This window comes from Hydra vulgaris, chromosome 07, assembly GCF_038396675.1.
Source record: "Hydra vulgaris chromosome 07, alternate assembly HydraT2T_AEP".
In the NCBI taxonomy this organism is placed as follows: Eukaryota; Metazoa; Cnidaria; class Hydrozoa; order Anthoathecata; family Hydridae; genus Hydra; species Hydra vulgaris.
The window spans coordinates 39,443,790-39,460,173 of record NC_088926.1 but is presented as its reverse complement, the minus strand read 5'-3'; the positions used below and the strand labels follow the sequence as shown (position 1 = coordinate 39,460,173).

The window sequence follows — 16,384 nt, the reverse complement described above, 5'->3', positions numbered from 1 at the left end:
AAATAAGAAGAAGTACTTTGAGCAAATCAATACACTTTCAACTTTAAATACATCTCTTTGAAAGCTAACTAAGCCTTTCTTTTCAGACAAATCTACAAATTCTAACAAGCGTATCACTTTGACTGAAAATGGCAACATTATCTCAGACAGTTCTTTGATGACTAATTTTTTTCAATAAATATTTCATAAATGTTGCATTGCCATCAAGTATGGCCGACCATATTAAATGGTCTTTTTCTCCTTGCACTTCAGACCCAGTTGAGTCAGCTATAAAAAGGTATGTTGACCATCCTAGTATAAGAAACATTAAAAGTAAATTCAAAATGAATGCACATAATTTCAAGTTTCATTGTATTACACCTGATGATATTACAAAAATTATAGGGTCTATGAATGAAAAAAAAAAACAAGTGGTGAAATACCAACTTTTATGTTAAAATCTTACTTAATATACGTTAGGGATAGTTTTACAGATTGTATCAATAATAGCATCTTAGATGGAACATTCCCGTCATTTCTAAAAATGGCGGAAGTTTTACCGTGTCTTAAAAAAAATGACCCAACAGATAAGGCTAACTATCACCCTATAAGTATCCTACCCGCTCTCTCCGAAGTTTTTGAAATGATCGTTTATGAACAGACTTTGTTATTTATGGAGCCAAAATTTGACAAACTTTTGTGTGGTTTTCGTAGAGGTTATAGTACTCAACATACACTTATTTTTTACTTAATAAGTGGCATAAATACATTAACAAAGGAGGTATTGTTGGAACATTATTAATGGATCTATCTAAAGCGTATGATTTCATTCCGCATGACCTACTTATTGCTAAATTAGAGGCGTATGGTTTCTCTAAAGAAAGTCTTAAATTTCTTATATCGTTTATTAGTGGTCGTAAACAAAGGGTAAGGATAAGACCTTCTGTTTCTAATTGGGTTGATACTTTGTCGGGAGTGCCTCAAGGTTCCATTCTTGGCCCCATCCTCTTTAATATCTTTATAAATGATATATTCTTCTTTATTAGAGATACTGAATTTTTCAACTTTGCAGATGATAATACGCTGTATGCCTGTGATAACAGCTTAGAAAAGGTTATTTTTTGATTGCAAAAAGAAGCAACTAATACCATTGCTTGGTTTAAGTTTAACTCGATGGTTGCCAACCCTGATAAATTCCAATTACTTTTAGTTGGTTTAAAAAACACAAAAAATCAATACCTAAAAATAGGTAATATAACTGTTTTTGCCTCTGATAGGGTGAAACTACTTGGTGTTAATTGATAAGAATCTAAATTTTGGAGAACACATTAAATACTTATGCAGTAAAGCTAATGGTAAATGTTTCGTTCTTTCACGCATAAGAAGTTTTTTATCCCGTAATAAAGCTACATCGTTGTTTAACGCCTTTTTATGTCAAATTTTTCTTATTGTCCCCTAATATGGATGTTTTGTTCTAAATACTATGACAACCTTATAAATAAAATTCATAAAAAAGCTCTTTGTATTGTCCATAAAAGGTTTGACTTATCTCTTGATGAATTGTTAAGTTGTGATAATAGTCCGAGGATCCGCTTAAGAAATTTGGTCTTTCTTATGATAGAAGTTTTTAAATCAATTAATTGTCTAAATCCACAATTTATGAAGGATTTATTCAATACAAAAAACCTTCCTTTTAAACTTCGTTGTAGCAAAAAAATGATTCTACCTTCAAATGGCTCCAAATATAAGAATACATGCTGTACTATATTTAAAGCCATCTCGTTATGGCTCTAGTTAACAAGACTATGTCCTCTAAAAGTTCTGAGGTGTTCAAAAAACACATTAAAAATTGGTATGCAAAAAATTTTTATTGTAAAATCTGTCGTTTTAAATTACTATTTTTATTTATCCTGACATTATAATACAATATTTACTCATTTTTCTGTAATGAAACGGTTGTAATTTGAATTTGAATTTGAATATTTTTAATGTTATTTTTAACGATTTTCATGTGAGTGTGTATTGTCTATAATTGTTAAATGTGTTGATTTTAATTAGTTTATTCTTGTTAAAACTATTGTAACCATTAACAAAAAATAAAGTTTTTAAATTAAATTAAAATTAAGAGGTGTGAGCAAACTCCAACTGCTTTCAGTAAAGGAAAATTTTGCTTAAGCTCATGGCTTCATTCAAACACTTACGCTATTTAAGGATGTTTTGAATTCTTGCTTTGGCCAGAATTTGGACCCTGACCACGAATCCAAGATTGTTCAAATCCAACAGAGCTACATAAAACTTTCGATTTCAGTTACCCCTAAAGCGTATGCAGTGTTTTTCCATGTGCCTCAGTTCATCAAGACAAAAAATTGGGATTCGGTCTCTTCAGTGAGCATGCAACAGAAGCCTTGCACTCAAACTACAAGGTTCATTGGGATAGGTACAAACGAGATTCTTCTCACCCTGATTATGCCAAGCATCTCCTGAAATGTGTAACTGATTATAATAGCAAGAAAATCTAAACTCTGCACTAGAAAGATTTTTTACATAGTTTATTTCAGAAAAAAAGGTTTGAAACATTTGCTTTCCCATGTGTCTTTCCTTGAAGAGTATTCTAATCAATTATTAGAAAGAAAATTGTAATTTATCTCGCAAGTGAAGACTTGTAGAAAATAAATGAATAAAAATAATAAAATCCCTTTACAAATCTAAATATCATGTTTTATAAAAATTTCACGAAAACAAATATTTTGGTCTTAAAAGCTATCCATAGCGTATATGAAAGAAACACTTTTAGATAAAAACTTAAATAACAAATAAGTCCGTTGGATTTTAATGCAGGATTTTGAAATTACTCATTTTGTGCTACAATTAGTTTACACAATTACCACCTAAATAGATTTTCATAGGGTATTTTATTGATATTAAGACCCCAAATCTGTGAGGAGCAATTAAAAGTTTTAATAATTTTTTAATTAATAATATCATAAAAAAAGGTTTTCACGAAAAAAAAAATATTTAATTGGTGATCTATACTTAAACTTTTATGACTATTACATAAATAACATTAACAAATTTTATAACATTTTGTTTAAAAATGGAGAAATTCTTTTAATAAATAAACCAACAAGGGTAACAACAAAATCACCTTCAGTAATAGAGAATACTATTACAACTGATACTTCAAACAAATTACTTAAAAAAGGAATTATTAAAAGTGATTCATCTGATCATTTTCCCATTTTTTTCTCTATTAATAGAACTACTGAATTACTACTTCCACAAAAATAAACAGTTATAAAACGACTCATTAACGATAAAAACTTCTTATTTAAAGAGCAATTATCTTTGATAAATTGGAGTCTTATTAGTACTACGGAACCAAACAATATGTTTGGTTCCGTAACTCATTTTTTAAAATATTTTATGAAATTTACGATTTAAGTTTTCCAAAATGCGCGATTTGTAAAACAAATAAAAACATAAAATCACCATGGATTACAAAAGATTAGAAAAAATCCTCGATAATAAAAAAAAAAACTCTATATTAAATACCTAAAATTATAAAACAATTGAAAATAAAACACTATACAAAACTTATGCAAACAATTTAAAAAACAAAGAAAAAACCTAAAAAAAATTACTATACCAATATATTTGAAAAATACACGAATGATTCTAAAAAAACATGGAAATGTATGAAATCATTAGTAATCATAAAATAAAAATTTGCTCTCTGCCCAAAGTTATTGAAATAAATGGCAAACTCTTAAATGATCCTATTAAAAAAGCTAGCAAAATAAATAAATATTTCGTATCAGTTGGACCAAATTTAGCTAAAAATATCCCTATTGTCACTAACTTAACAAGTGACACTTCCTCTCCTTTAAACTCTTCTCTAAATATTTTTGAAGAATTTGAATTGGTCAAACAAAATGACTAAACTTAATAAAGCGGTTGGACAAGACGATATCAATGGAAATATTGTTATTGGTTCTTATAGCATCATTAAAAATGTTATTTTTTAAATTTTTATTTACTCAATGTAACAATCAATATTTCCAGATGCTCTCGAAATAGCTAGAGTTACTCCACTCTTTAAAGGAGGTGAACTAACTAAACTCAATAACCATCGCCCAATTTCAGTTCTCCCTGTTTTTCAAAAGGTTGGAAATAAAAAAGTTTTGTATAATTTTTTGGAAAGTTTTAGAAGTTTAGGAAATGAAAAATTTTGTATAATAGAATATATAACTATATAACTATAAATAAAATATTATACAACAATCAGTTTGAATTAAAAAAAAATAATTCTGCTTAACATGCAATACTTCAACTTACTAGAAGTATTGCAAAATCATTTGAAAAACCACAATATACTCTCGGCATAGACTTATCAAAAGCTTTTGACACTATTGATCACTAAATGCTTTTTAAAAAAACTAAAATTCTATGGAATCACAAGGAATGTGTTATTATTATTAAATAACTATTCAAAAAATTGAAAACAATTTAGTAAAATAGATTCAACCTCATCGTCAAATTTATTAAATATATGATGCAGAGTTCCACAAATATCCATACTAGAACCTTTGTTTTTTTTTAATTTTTGTTAATGATCTCTATAAAGCAACAAATTTGACAACAATTATGTTTGCTGATGACACAAGTCTTTTTTTAACTGACAATAACTTACCAACATTATTCAACAAGATGAATAGTGAAATCATTGAAATTTCTAACTGGTTTAAGTAAAACAAACTATCAATAAATATCGAAAAAGCTAAATGGATCCTATGTTATCCAGCTTCAAAAAAAAAATCTTTTTTCGAATAGACCTTCCTTGTATATTGATAATACTGAAATAAAGAGAGCTAAAGTTACTAATTTCTTTAGTGTTTACACCTCACATGGAAAAATTATGTTAGCAATCAAAACAATAAAATTGTTAGAATTATAGGAATGCTATACAAATCAAGACCTTTTTTAAATAAATATATTTTAATTCAATTATATCACTAATTTCTTCATTGTCATATTAATTATGCTAATCCTGCATGGGTTGGTGTAAATAAAAGTACACTAGAACTTCTCTTTCGTCAACAAAAGCATATTGCACGTTTTATAAACATTAAAGACCGTTTTACTCATGCCAGGCTTCTTTTACTTAAAATGAATATTCTTAATGTTTATCATATTCTTTGCTTTATAAATAAATGTAAAATTAACCACTTCCCCTTATCCTTTTTATAATTTATACTCACATAAAAAAAAAAGCAAATATTATTTTCGAAATGAAAACTTTATCCCGCAACCTTTTTCGCATACAAATTTTGGTAGATCTTGTATCTCTTATCGAGGAGCTTTTTTATGGAAAGAAATAGTTTTAAAATATTTTGATTTTACTCAAGAGTGGAATTACAACACATTCAAAAGAAAACTTAAACAGATAATTTTATCTAACAATAACATTTTTAATTTTTATAAAGTAAAATTTTTAAAACTCAATTCTAAGTATTTGCATATGTGAATGTTATACATCTTTTACGTTTATTTATTTTTACTTTCGACAAGAATATATATATTTAACACAATAAATGCAACGATATAGTTGAAAAACAAAGCGGTTCTTGACGACAAGACCTTAAGGTCTTCTACGAGATCCCGCGTTCTTCCTCTTACAAATTTAATTAATCTTGTAATCACACTATAATATTATTGAAGTTATTACAATTGTAAAACGTCTAATATTGTAAAACATTTAAAGACAGAAAAAAAAATTATTAATTAAAAAAAAAAAAAAAGGAATAATTGGAAAAACAAAAGTATAAAAATTATTTTTGAATAATAAAGCTAGTTTATCAAAAATCTTCTATTGCTGAGAATCTTGTCAGCGGCTTTGATAATATAGGGCTTAACTTAGCTAATACAATTCCGCTGACCCAGTGGGCATCGACGTCATTTAGCGACGTCGCAACGTAAAGTCAACATCGCACCAACGTGAGAATGACGTCAAAAATTAACATCGAGTTGAATCAACGTCAAAGCGACGCAAAACTCGTGGTTTTATCCAACATTGATTTTTAATTTGAAAATGACATCGCACAGACGTCGTTAGATGAAGTTTGATAGAAAAATCGCTGAAGAATAAATTGTATCACTAAAATTGGCACGCATTGATATTAAAGTTAATTCAACTACAGTTAGGTACGCCTCAAAAACACAAACACCTTAAAAACTGCAAAGTCATAGTTTATATTCTTGTCAAGCACTGTTTGAGCGCATAATATTATTTGTTTTGAGACTCCATATAAATACTCTCTCCAAAAAAAATTTAAGGTCGACTATTTTCATATTTAAAAAAAAGCGATAAAAACAATTTAAAAACAAAAAATTTTAAATTAAAAAAAAACACATTTTGGCATGGGTAAGCACCAATTAGAAAATAAGTTTGCAATTCCTCTTTTTTTTAGACAACTATATTATTACTATAAATAAAAATAAAAAAACTTTTCACAATAGCCTTCCCTTGTTGATAAAATGAGCTTTTTACTAGCAGTAGAGACGCTTGTAGCTTTTAAGGTGTACTAAGGTTAATACAGGATGACCAGAAAGTTCTGGCACATAGTAAAATTGCCATAAAAACGAATAAATTTAAAAAAGGCAAATAAGATTATAAATAAACTTTATTCTAACAACTAAAAATCGCATTACTACATTAGATTTCGAAATAACTGTCTTTAGCTTTGATACAGGCCCTAAGTCTCTTGGGGAAATCATTGACTGCGGCGCGCAGGTATTCTGAAGAAAGATTATTCCATTCCTTCTGAAGTGCTCGGCGCAAAGAGTCCGAATTCCTATGAGGGATATAACATGCCTTGGTCTTCAAAACTGACCACACTAAATAATCCAACAGGTTGAGATCTAGCGAGTAGGGAGGCCATTCTTGGGCGCTGATAAAATCTGGAAAATTGTTTTTGCACCACCTTTGAACGATTTTTGCCTTCTGGGAAGGAGCTGAATCCTGTTGAAATGTTCAGGGTTTTGTACCATGGTGTGATTGGGACCATGGAAGTACTTCTTTTATAAGGACGTCATTTAAATAGTTTTGACTGTTAATTTTAACTCCAGAATCCACATAAAACTAACGGAGTTTTGCCATCCGAAGTTATCCCTCCAAAAACTATAAGGGATTGCGGATATCCTAAACGAGAAGCGATTCTACCCTTCATGTTTGCATCACTTATACTTCTGTTACAATATCCGATCATTGCAATGGTTTAAGAAAGCTTCAAAAGTGAATAAACATTCATCAGAGAAAACAATTTCTGAGTGGCGCGCCGAAGAAAAACGTTTGAGCAAAAGCTTGCATCTTTCCATTCTTACTTTCTTCATATTGTCTGTGAGAAGATGAGCGTTTTGGATCTTGTATGGGATAAGTTTTAGCTTATCCTTGCATATTTTTTTCAGTGATTCACGACCTATTTACAAATCATTTGCCATTTTTCACATCGACTTTCTTAGATTTCGATGAAATCTATCACGCACTTTTTCGATAATAATTTTGCTACTCAATGTCGGTGGTCTTCCACTTCTAGGTTTGTCTTGGGTGCTGCCTGTCTCCTTTAAACCTTTCAAATTTTTATAGACAGTTATTCGAGGAATTTTAAGTCTTTTTGCTATCTCTGCTTCAGTGCATCCACCAAAGAACAAATGCTCTATAGAAACTCAATGGTCTTTTGTGACTTTCATACTAAAAATAAAATAGATTTAAATTTAAAAAATGCCTGAATATGATTAAGAATTGACATAGGAATGAAATGGAAACAAAAATATTGACAAATGATACATTTTCTTAAGCCTAATAAACTAATAAAATTGAGTGCCAGAACTTTCTAGTCACCCTGTACAACTATTAAGATACAAAACCAAAATTTTTTTCAGAATCAATAACTTACATTTCAAAGCAATGTAAAACATTTCCGTAATTATTGTTATCACTTTCCACGTTTTTCAAATTGCCTTTATATTCGGCATTTGTTTCGGTTGATGCGGCTAGTTTAATCATTATTGGCTTTATTCCATTAACTCGACTAGAAATTTTGCTGCATACTGATTTCTTTATTTCGTGGCAGACGGGGCACTCTTTAAAACCATTGACTGCACAAATACCATTGCAAACACATTTTAATTTACATTTATAAAATAGTTCTTTTTCTTTATTTTTTTCTTGCTTTTTTTTCTCCATTTGATGCTTTCTTTTCCTTTTTCCAATTTCAATCAACTCGACCTGTTCAATTATGTTTTCAATTACGGCTTCCATTGACCCATGTATATTGGTGACACGTATATTTTTCGTTTTTATGTTTACTGTAAGCAAACCTGTTTTTCATAACTTTCTTTTATAATCATCTGTGACTGCTCGAACATAAATTTCTAATAATTAGCTGATCCATATCAATAATTTGTTTTTGCTAATTCTGGAAATGAATGTGGAGTAACTGGTGTTAAAAAAAACATTTGCTGATGAAAGTCCCAGACGGCACAACTCGTTTAAAAGTTACGCGTGGTTTCTGTTGCGTGTTTAAAACTCCCGAAAACACTAAGAATAACACGTGTCAAGAATAGGGTTTTGATTCCGTGAAATTAACTACAGTATTCTACCAAAAAACCAGTTTGGATATTAAGTTTTTAGTGATGGTTTTTCAGTTACAATAATGGAGTATTAAAATATCAAAAGTTTACGCAACGAATGTGAAACCATTACTAAAAGCAAGCGATTTTTCAAATTTATTTCATTTTTATTATTCGGAAGGTTTTAGAGTGTGTAACGAGAACATTCGGGAAAACGTTTGTCGAGGAAATTTATATGTAAAATAAAATTCAGTTTTTGTTAAGTATTAGCATGTATATATATATATATATATATATATATATATATATATATATATATATATATATATATATATATATATATATATACACACACACATATATAAATATACACGTGTGTATATATATGTGTATATATATATATATATATACGCATATATATACACACGTGTATCTATATACATACACACTTGTGTATCTATATAATTAATACAATGTATATTTTATATATGTATGTATAATACATATATAAAATATGTATGTGTTTATTTATGTATTCATATGTATATATGTGTGTATGTATAAGTCTATATATTATTAGGTACGTGACAATTGCGTTTTACGGAACCGAATTTTGTGCTAAAATTTTGTGCCACGATTTTCGCAGTCTCTTCAAAGTTAGCGTGCTTGAGGAAGGCTTTCTGAAATAACTTTTTAGTATTCGTTATCAACATAGAGTATTTTTAGAAAGAATAATAGTTGAAGCTTATTATTAATTTGGTTTTAATTATACTCAATTGATATATTACCGAGTTTATTGATGTCAAAGTTTTAGTTGTACTTCTGTGGTGAAATTAATGTCCAGGATATAGTCTATATTTTATCTATTCAATTTTTATTTTTAAGTTATTTATTTATCTATGCACCTGCCAAATTTCGTTGAAAAATATTATGTAGCAGTCACCTTATTTCTTGCTGCACTTTTGTTACCTAATTCACATTTTCCCTGTAGTTAGCGCGAGAGACAGAGGGGTCCATTGATTACTTGTATATATATTTATTTTTATATATATAACATTCATATTAATAATATTATTAGCAATATTTAACTTATTTCATAAATTGATATTATAAACCTAGATACTTTATAGTGAAAATATGATTTAAAAATATGTAAATTTAAACAAAATTGTTTTATTAAAAGGATTTTTAGTAAATAATAAAATAAGAATTAAATTTTATATTTCATTTAGAAACAAAATGGAGAAAGAAAATCAAGGTTCCACATAGTATTTCGTATCATATTCATAATATAATTTATATATGAATCAAATTAGTTATAAATCATATCTAATTTGAAGTTTGAACGTTGTCTTTATTTAGAAAGGAAAGCCTTTAGATTATAATTTATAACTAATAAATAAGTTACTTTTATATAAATTTATTAAACTATTTTTAATTTATTATTTGGCCACTATCTAAACCTTTATGTATAACTTAAATATTTCTTTCGCTGTTTTAGGTGCTCTAAGTTGTGAAATGGCGTCAGCCAACAACATCAGTTAGTTACTTTCTTTTTTCAATAGCTCAGTAGTTACTTTTATTATATATATATATATATATATATATATATATATATATATATATATATATATATATATATATATATATATATATATATATATATATATATATATATACAAATGACTTACTATATGCAAATTTTTATATTACTTTGTAAAAATAAAGTTAATTTAATTTGTTTAGATGAACTTGCTTTACAGAGGATCAGTCATTATATCCCTATTATATGAATTAATTTAGTATTTAGTCATTTACTATTAGTTTTCAAATACAGTTCTTTATTATGTCTATGTAGATTGTTGTTAGTTGTATTTTTGTATACCTAATTCTTACATTTTATTAAGTCACTTTTTTTTTCTGTAGACAAATTAAAACAAACAATCAGTAAGTTTAGTTTAAATTGTTTCAGTTACTATATCATTTAAAAGTATTTGTATGCTGTGTTAGTATTCCTTGATAGCTTTGATTAAACGTTTTGATTTAAAATTGGTATTTAGATGAGTACGGCCAGCAGATACGTAAGTTTCATAGATTTCTATATTTTTCAACATATAACTAATTGATACATCATTACAAATATAAACTTCAAGTAAATGTTTTAATTTAAAATTGGTATTTAGGTGAATATGGCAAACAAATATGTAAGTTTTGTAGGTTTCAATATTTTAAAGTGTATACTTTGTTAATACATCATTATATAGATATTATAACTCGAAACAAGTGTATTTTAAAGTTGAAATATATTCCATTCACATTCCAACAATTTTAATTTATTTTCTTTATCTGTAGCAAACCTTACTTCGATAATTGGTGAGAGAATTTATATATATATATATATATATATATATATATATATATATATATATATATATATATATATATATATATATATATAGGGATGGCAATCCCGGGATTACAGACAAATTCATGATCCCGAAATCTCGGGATTAGTCTCTAAAATTTCCCGGGATTTCGGGATTGTAATAAACAATAAATAAAAACAAAAATTGATTAAACTTAATTTATTTATTTAAAATGTCTAAATTTTCACTATAAAGTTTGTTGAGCTGCTTATTCTCCATGCAATGTTTTCCTTTTATTTTTTAAATTCTTAACGTTGGCGTGATTGTCACAAGTTCTTTAACATTAAAAGTTATCAAATACGGAAGGTATATTAAATAAACTTTATTTATTAATTCGAAGTATAATTGTTTTCACATAAGTTCATTTTGAATTATGAATAAAGATAATTAGTCAATAAATAGCTTAAAATATAACTTTTTTTTTCAATAAGATAGAAATTAGCTTAATATCATGACTAACTACGCTGAATTCAACAGCACAAATCTCATATGGAAACATTTTTTAAAAGGAGCAGATGAAACAGCCTTATACAAAGTAATTACATGCAAAAAAATATTAAAAATTGCTGGTGGTTCAACGAAAGGTCTTCATACCCATTTACTTTCCATACATAAAATTAAATTAACATCGCAGGAATCAAGTTTATCCACGACACCTTCAACTTCAAAAGAATTATTAGAACCGAAAAATAAAAAACCGAAAATCACAAGTTATTTTCCAACAACATCGAAAAAAGATGAATGCCTACCTAAAGTATCTGCCCGTATGGCAGCAAAAGATGGTATATCATTTAATACAATTTGCAACTCTTCTGATATACGAGCTGGGTTAGTTGCACGAGGCTTTAAAAATGTCCCAAAATCACGAAACACTATTCGAAAAATGGTGTTAGACTACTATGAACAAGTTAAAAAACTAGTTATAAAGGAAATAATTGATCAAATATCAAGAGCCTTCAAGTTTTCCTTAACGCTTGATGAGTGGACTTCTTTTGGAAACTGCAGATACATGAATGTGAACGTACACGTGTTGAAAAGTTATTGGAATTTAGGTTTGATTCGCATTTTAGGATCTATGCCAGCAGAAAAGTGCGTTTCACTTCTAAACGAAAGACTCAACAATTTTAAAATAAAACTTGACGACGATATCATTGGTATTACCACGGATGGTGCAAGCGTCATGAAGAAACTTGGAAAAATTATAGAAAGTGATCAACAACTATGCTTTGCCCACGCTCTACAGCTGGCAGTTCTTTATAAAAATGACCCCAATTACTTGGAAATCGATGAAATTTTAGATGATGAGCACACTACCTTTGCAAGTTTAGAGAACCACAGTGATGAAGAAATAGATAATAATTGTATTAATGACTATGCTTCTGAAGAGGAAGATTGTATTTAAGATTCAAATAATTCATTTTTGTTTAATGAAACCTCTGAGGTTACTATTAAACACCAAGTTTTTGGACCTGTTATAACAAAGGTCAGGAAAATTGTAAAAATCTTTAAAAAGTCCCCAACCAAAAATGAAAATTATTTACAAAAGTACGTAAAAATTGAGTTTGGCAAGGTCATCCATTTGATTATGGATTGTAAAACCCGATGGAGCAGCTTATTGCTTATGCTTGAAAGATTTGACAAATTAAAATATTGTGTTAAAAAGGCATTTCTAGATTTAGAATTGGATTCCAAAATTGACAATTTAATTAAGATGGACGAAAATGAATATAAAGTTGTATCTGATTTAGTTGCACTTTTGACTCCTGTTAAAGCCACTGTGGAAGCACTTTGTCGACGAGACGCAACTTTAATTACAGCTGACATTGCATTAGAGTTTATGTTGACCAAAATAAAACAACAAAAATCTGAAATCGGGAATAAACTGTATGCTGCTTTGAGTCACCGAATTAAAGAGAGGAGAACACCATTAAGTAGGTTAGTTTATTGTCTTCATAATGGCCAGGTTGCATCAACGAAAATCACAGATGTTTTTGTACCAAATACAAGTAATCAAAATAAAAAGATTATAGTAAGCATGATAAAGCGTTTTCATCCCGCACAACACCTATAAGGGTAGAAAGTATAACTTCTAAGATTCAAAAAGAAATGTTTTTATTTGAAAGTGGTGGCACAAGAGGTGATCACCTTCAAAAAGTGTATAACTATATTCTATCTATACGACCAACAAGTGTAGACTCTAAACGAGCATTCTCAGCCGCTGGGTTTTTATGCTCTAAAAATCGAACACGATTAAACGATGAAATGATGGACGCTTTGAGTTTTTTAAGGTGGAGCTTTCAAAACGAATTATAACTCTTATAGATTAATGTATACTTATATTATTTTTAAACATTGTTATTTTGTGTTATCGTTTAAAGGTGTTATTTATAGTTTAAATTACTTTACTTCATCAGTTAAATTAATCATATAATAGTGTTTGATAATTAAAAGTTCTTCGGAGGCTTTATCTTCTATGATTGCAAGTTTTTCATTCAATCCCGGGATTTCCCGGGGACAAATTTGTAATCCCGAAATCCCGGGATTGAGAATTTCCGGGATTTTTGCCATCCCTATATATATATATATATATATATATATATATATATATATATATATATATATATATATATATATATATATATATATATATATATATATATATATAAATATATATATATATATATATATATATATATATATATATATATATATATATATATATATATTAATGGAAGGAGACTTATATTATGCCATTTAATTCATATGTAGTGTCACTGTCGTCTATTCCTGCTGCTAAGGTTTATATATTCTTACTTTTCAATATGAATATAATTGCTAAATAATTGTGAGGTTATGTTGTGTATTGTTTTTTTATTTTTTAGTATCATCATCGTTTATTACTGTTGGCAAGTTTTATATATTATTATTTTTCAGTATAGTTTTAATTATAAAATAATTTTAAGGTTGTTTTGTGTATTGTCTATTTATTTTTTAGTATCGTCTTCATCCGTTACTGTTGGTAAGGTTTATATATATATATATATATATATATATATATATATATATATATATATATATATATATATATATATATATATATATATATATATATATTATATATATATATATATATATGTATGTATGAATATATATATTGTTAATTACAAATAATTTTAAGTATGGTTTCAATTATTAAATAATTATACAGTTATGTTGTGTATTGCATTTTTTATTTTTTAGTATCAACTTCATCGGTTATAATGGGTAAGGTTTTTATATTTTTATTTTCATATATGATTTTAATTTCTAAATTATTTTAAGGTTGTGCTATATTATTTAATTTTTTCATATAAAGTTTTTCATATAACATTTTTTTATCATATAAGTCTATGCTATAGTATTTTATATTTTTATTTTTTAGTGCCATCATCATCGAAACAAGTTGGTAAGGTATAATCTAAACCTTTCAACATGATTATTATTACAAAATAATTACAAGATTTTATTTTTTATTTTAGTGCCACTTGCATCTGTTCCAGTTGGTAATGTCATATATTTTCAATAAGAATTTATAGATCTTAAATAACAAATATTTTTCAGTATCGACAAATAATTTACATATATAATTGCAAGATAATGTAATGTATTTTTAATTTTTAGTTTTATCTTCTTCTGTTAATACTGGTAAGGTTTACATATTTTTACTTTTTAACAACCAAATTTTAAGACGTGGCTGTATTTTATGTTTATTTTTTAGTGCCATCGTCATCTGAACAAATTGGTAAGGTGTATAAAGTGAACTTGTAATTGGAAAATTATTACAAGAATTTGATTTTAGTTTATTATGCCTATTTCTTTATTTTAGTGCAAATTTCATCTGTTCCAGTTGGTAATGACATATATTTTTTATTCTTTGAAAATTGATTTAAGTATTTATTATTATTATTATTATTATTATTATGCTTTTTTTTCTTTATCTGTTGCAACTTGTAAGGCTATATATATCAACTTTGCCACATGAGTTTATATTAAAAAATATTTGCAATTTTTGTTTTTGTATTATGCTTTCGTTTTTAGTGCCACCTCTGCCTACTCAAACTGGGAGGACAATATTTATCATTTTTGCATTAAGATTTAAATAAAAATGCCTCTTTCTTATGACATATTTGGATACGCCCTAATTTATACTCCACTCTCTTATGACCATGGATGCACCACTAATGTATCTTTTAATCTAGTGGAATATGTTTTTTACTTCTTTGTTGTTGTACTTTAAATATTCAATCAGATATTTCAAGAATTGAAACATTTTTTGATATTATAGTACTAAAACATCATCAACATATCTACTGTGAGTTTTACATTAACCTCCCATATTTGGTGGTTGTCTGGTATGAATATATTTTTTAATTTATTTCCAATTTTTTAATTTATTTTTTAAATTTATTGTTCAAGTTTTGAAAATAATAATTTTTTTTTTAGGTTAGGAGGAGAGGTGGGGAGGGGGTAGGCAGGTGGTGGGCATACACCTCTTCGTAATAGAAACACCACTTTTATACGTAAGATTGTATAACATAATTTTATATTGTGTACTAATTTTACTCATTATAGTAAAGATATAAATATTTATAAAATCAAGTCGTTTTTGATCCTAGGGTGTGATACACCAATCGCCACCACACCCACCTCTATTGCTAACATTCACCTCTCGTATATTTTGGTGGTTTACTATAAATTTAAAACAACTTTTTTGTGTATTTATATTGCTTATGTATTTAAAAAAAAAAAGATATTTGTATTTTGATAAGAATTGGCAAAGTTATGACAATTTAAGTGAAGAAAAAGATTATTTTGACCACAGTTTCTTCAACAAATCCATATATAGAAAAATCGCTACTTAAACCGTCATAACTTTTGAACCAATTGTTTGATTTTGATAATTTTTTCACCTTTAAAATACTGTAATAATCCTCTTTCTAATGATATATAACATTATAGTATTCAATTAATTTGAAACTTTTTACTCATGTACCTAATATTATGTATGTATGTATAAATATGTATATATATATATATATATATATATATATATATATATATATATATATATATATATATATATATATATATATATATATATATATATATATATATATATATATATATTCATTAGGGTGGTCCTTAAAACAACTTTTTTGAAAAAAATCTGCTCCCACCCCTTAAATGTGTTCTATATAATACGAAAACACTAGGTTTAAATTTTTTTTGAAAAAAACATATTTATAGAGGTCCCCCAAGACCGTTTAATATTTAACGGGTCCCTAATATTTAAAAAAAAAAAGTTTCTCAAA

The 16,384-nt window shown here is 27.2% G+C and overlaps 1 protein-coding gene across 1 annotated transcript; it reads left to right on the top strand.

Moving 5' to 3' along the window:
* The first annotated feature begins 209 nt into the window (after positions 1-209).
* On the top strand, positions 210-1,034 carry LOC136082769 (uncharacterized). The gene is made up of 4 exons (XM_065802192.1): positions 210-277; positions 460-695; positions 758-906; positions 1,026-1,034. Exons 1-4 carry the CDS (start codon positions 210-212, stop codon positions 1,032-1,034), a joined length of 462 nt encoding a protein of 153 aa, XP_065658264.1.
* The last annotated feature ends 15,350 nt before the right edge of the window (positions 1,035-16,384 follow it).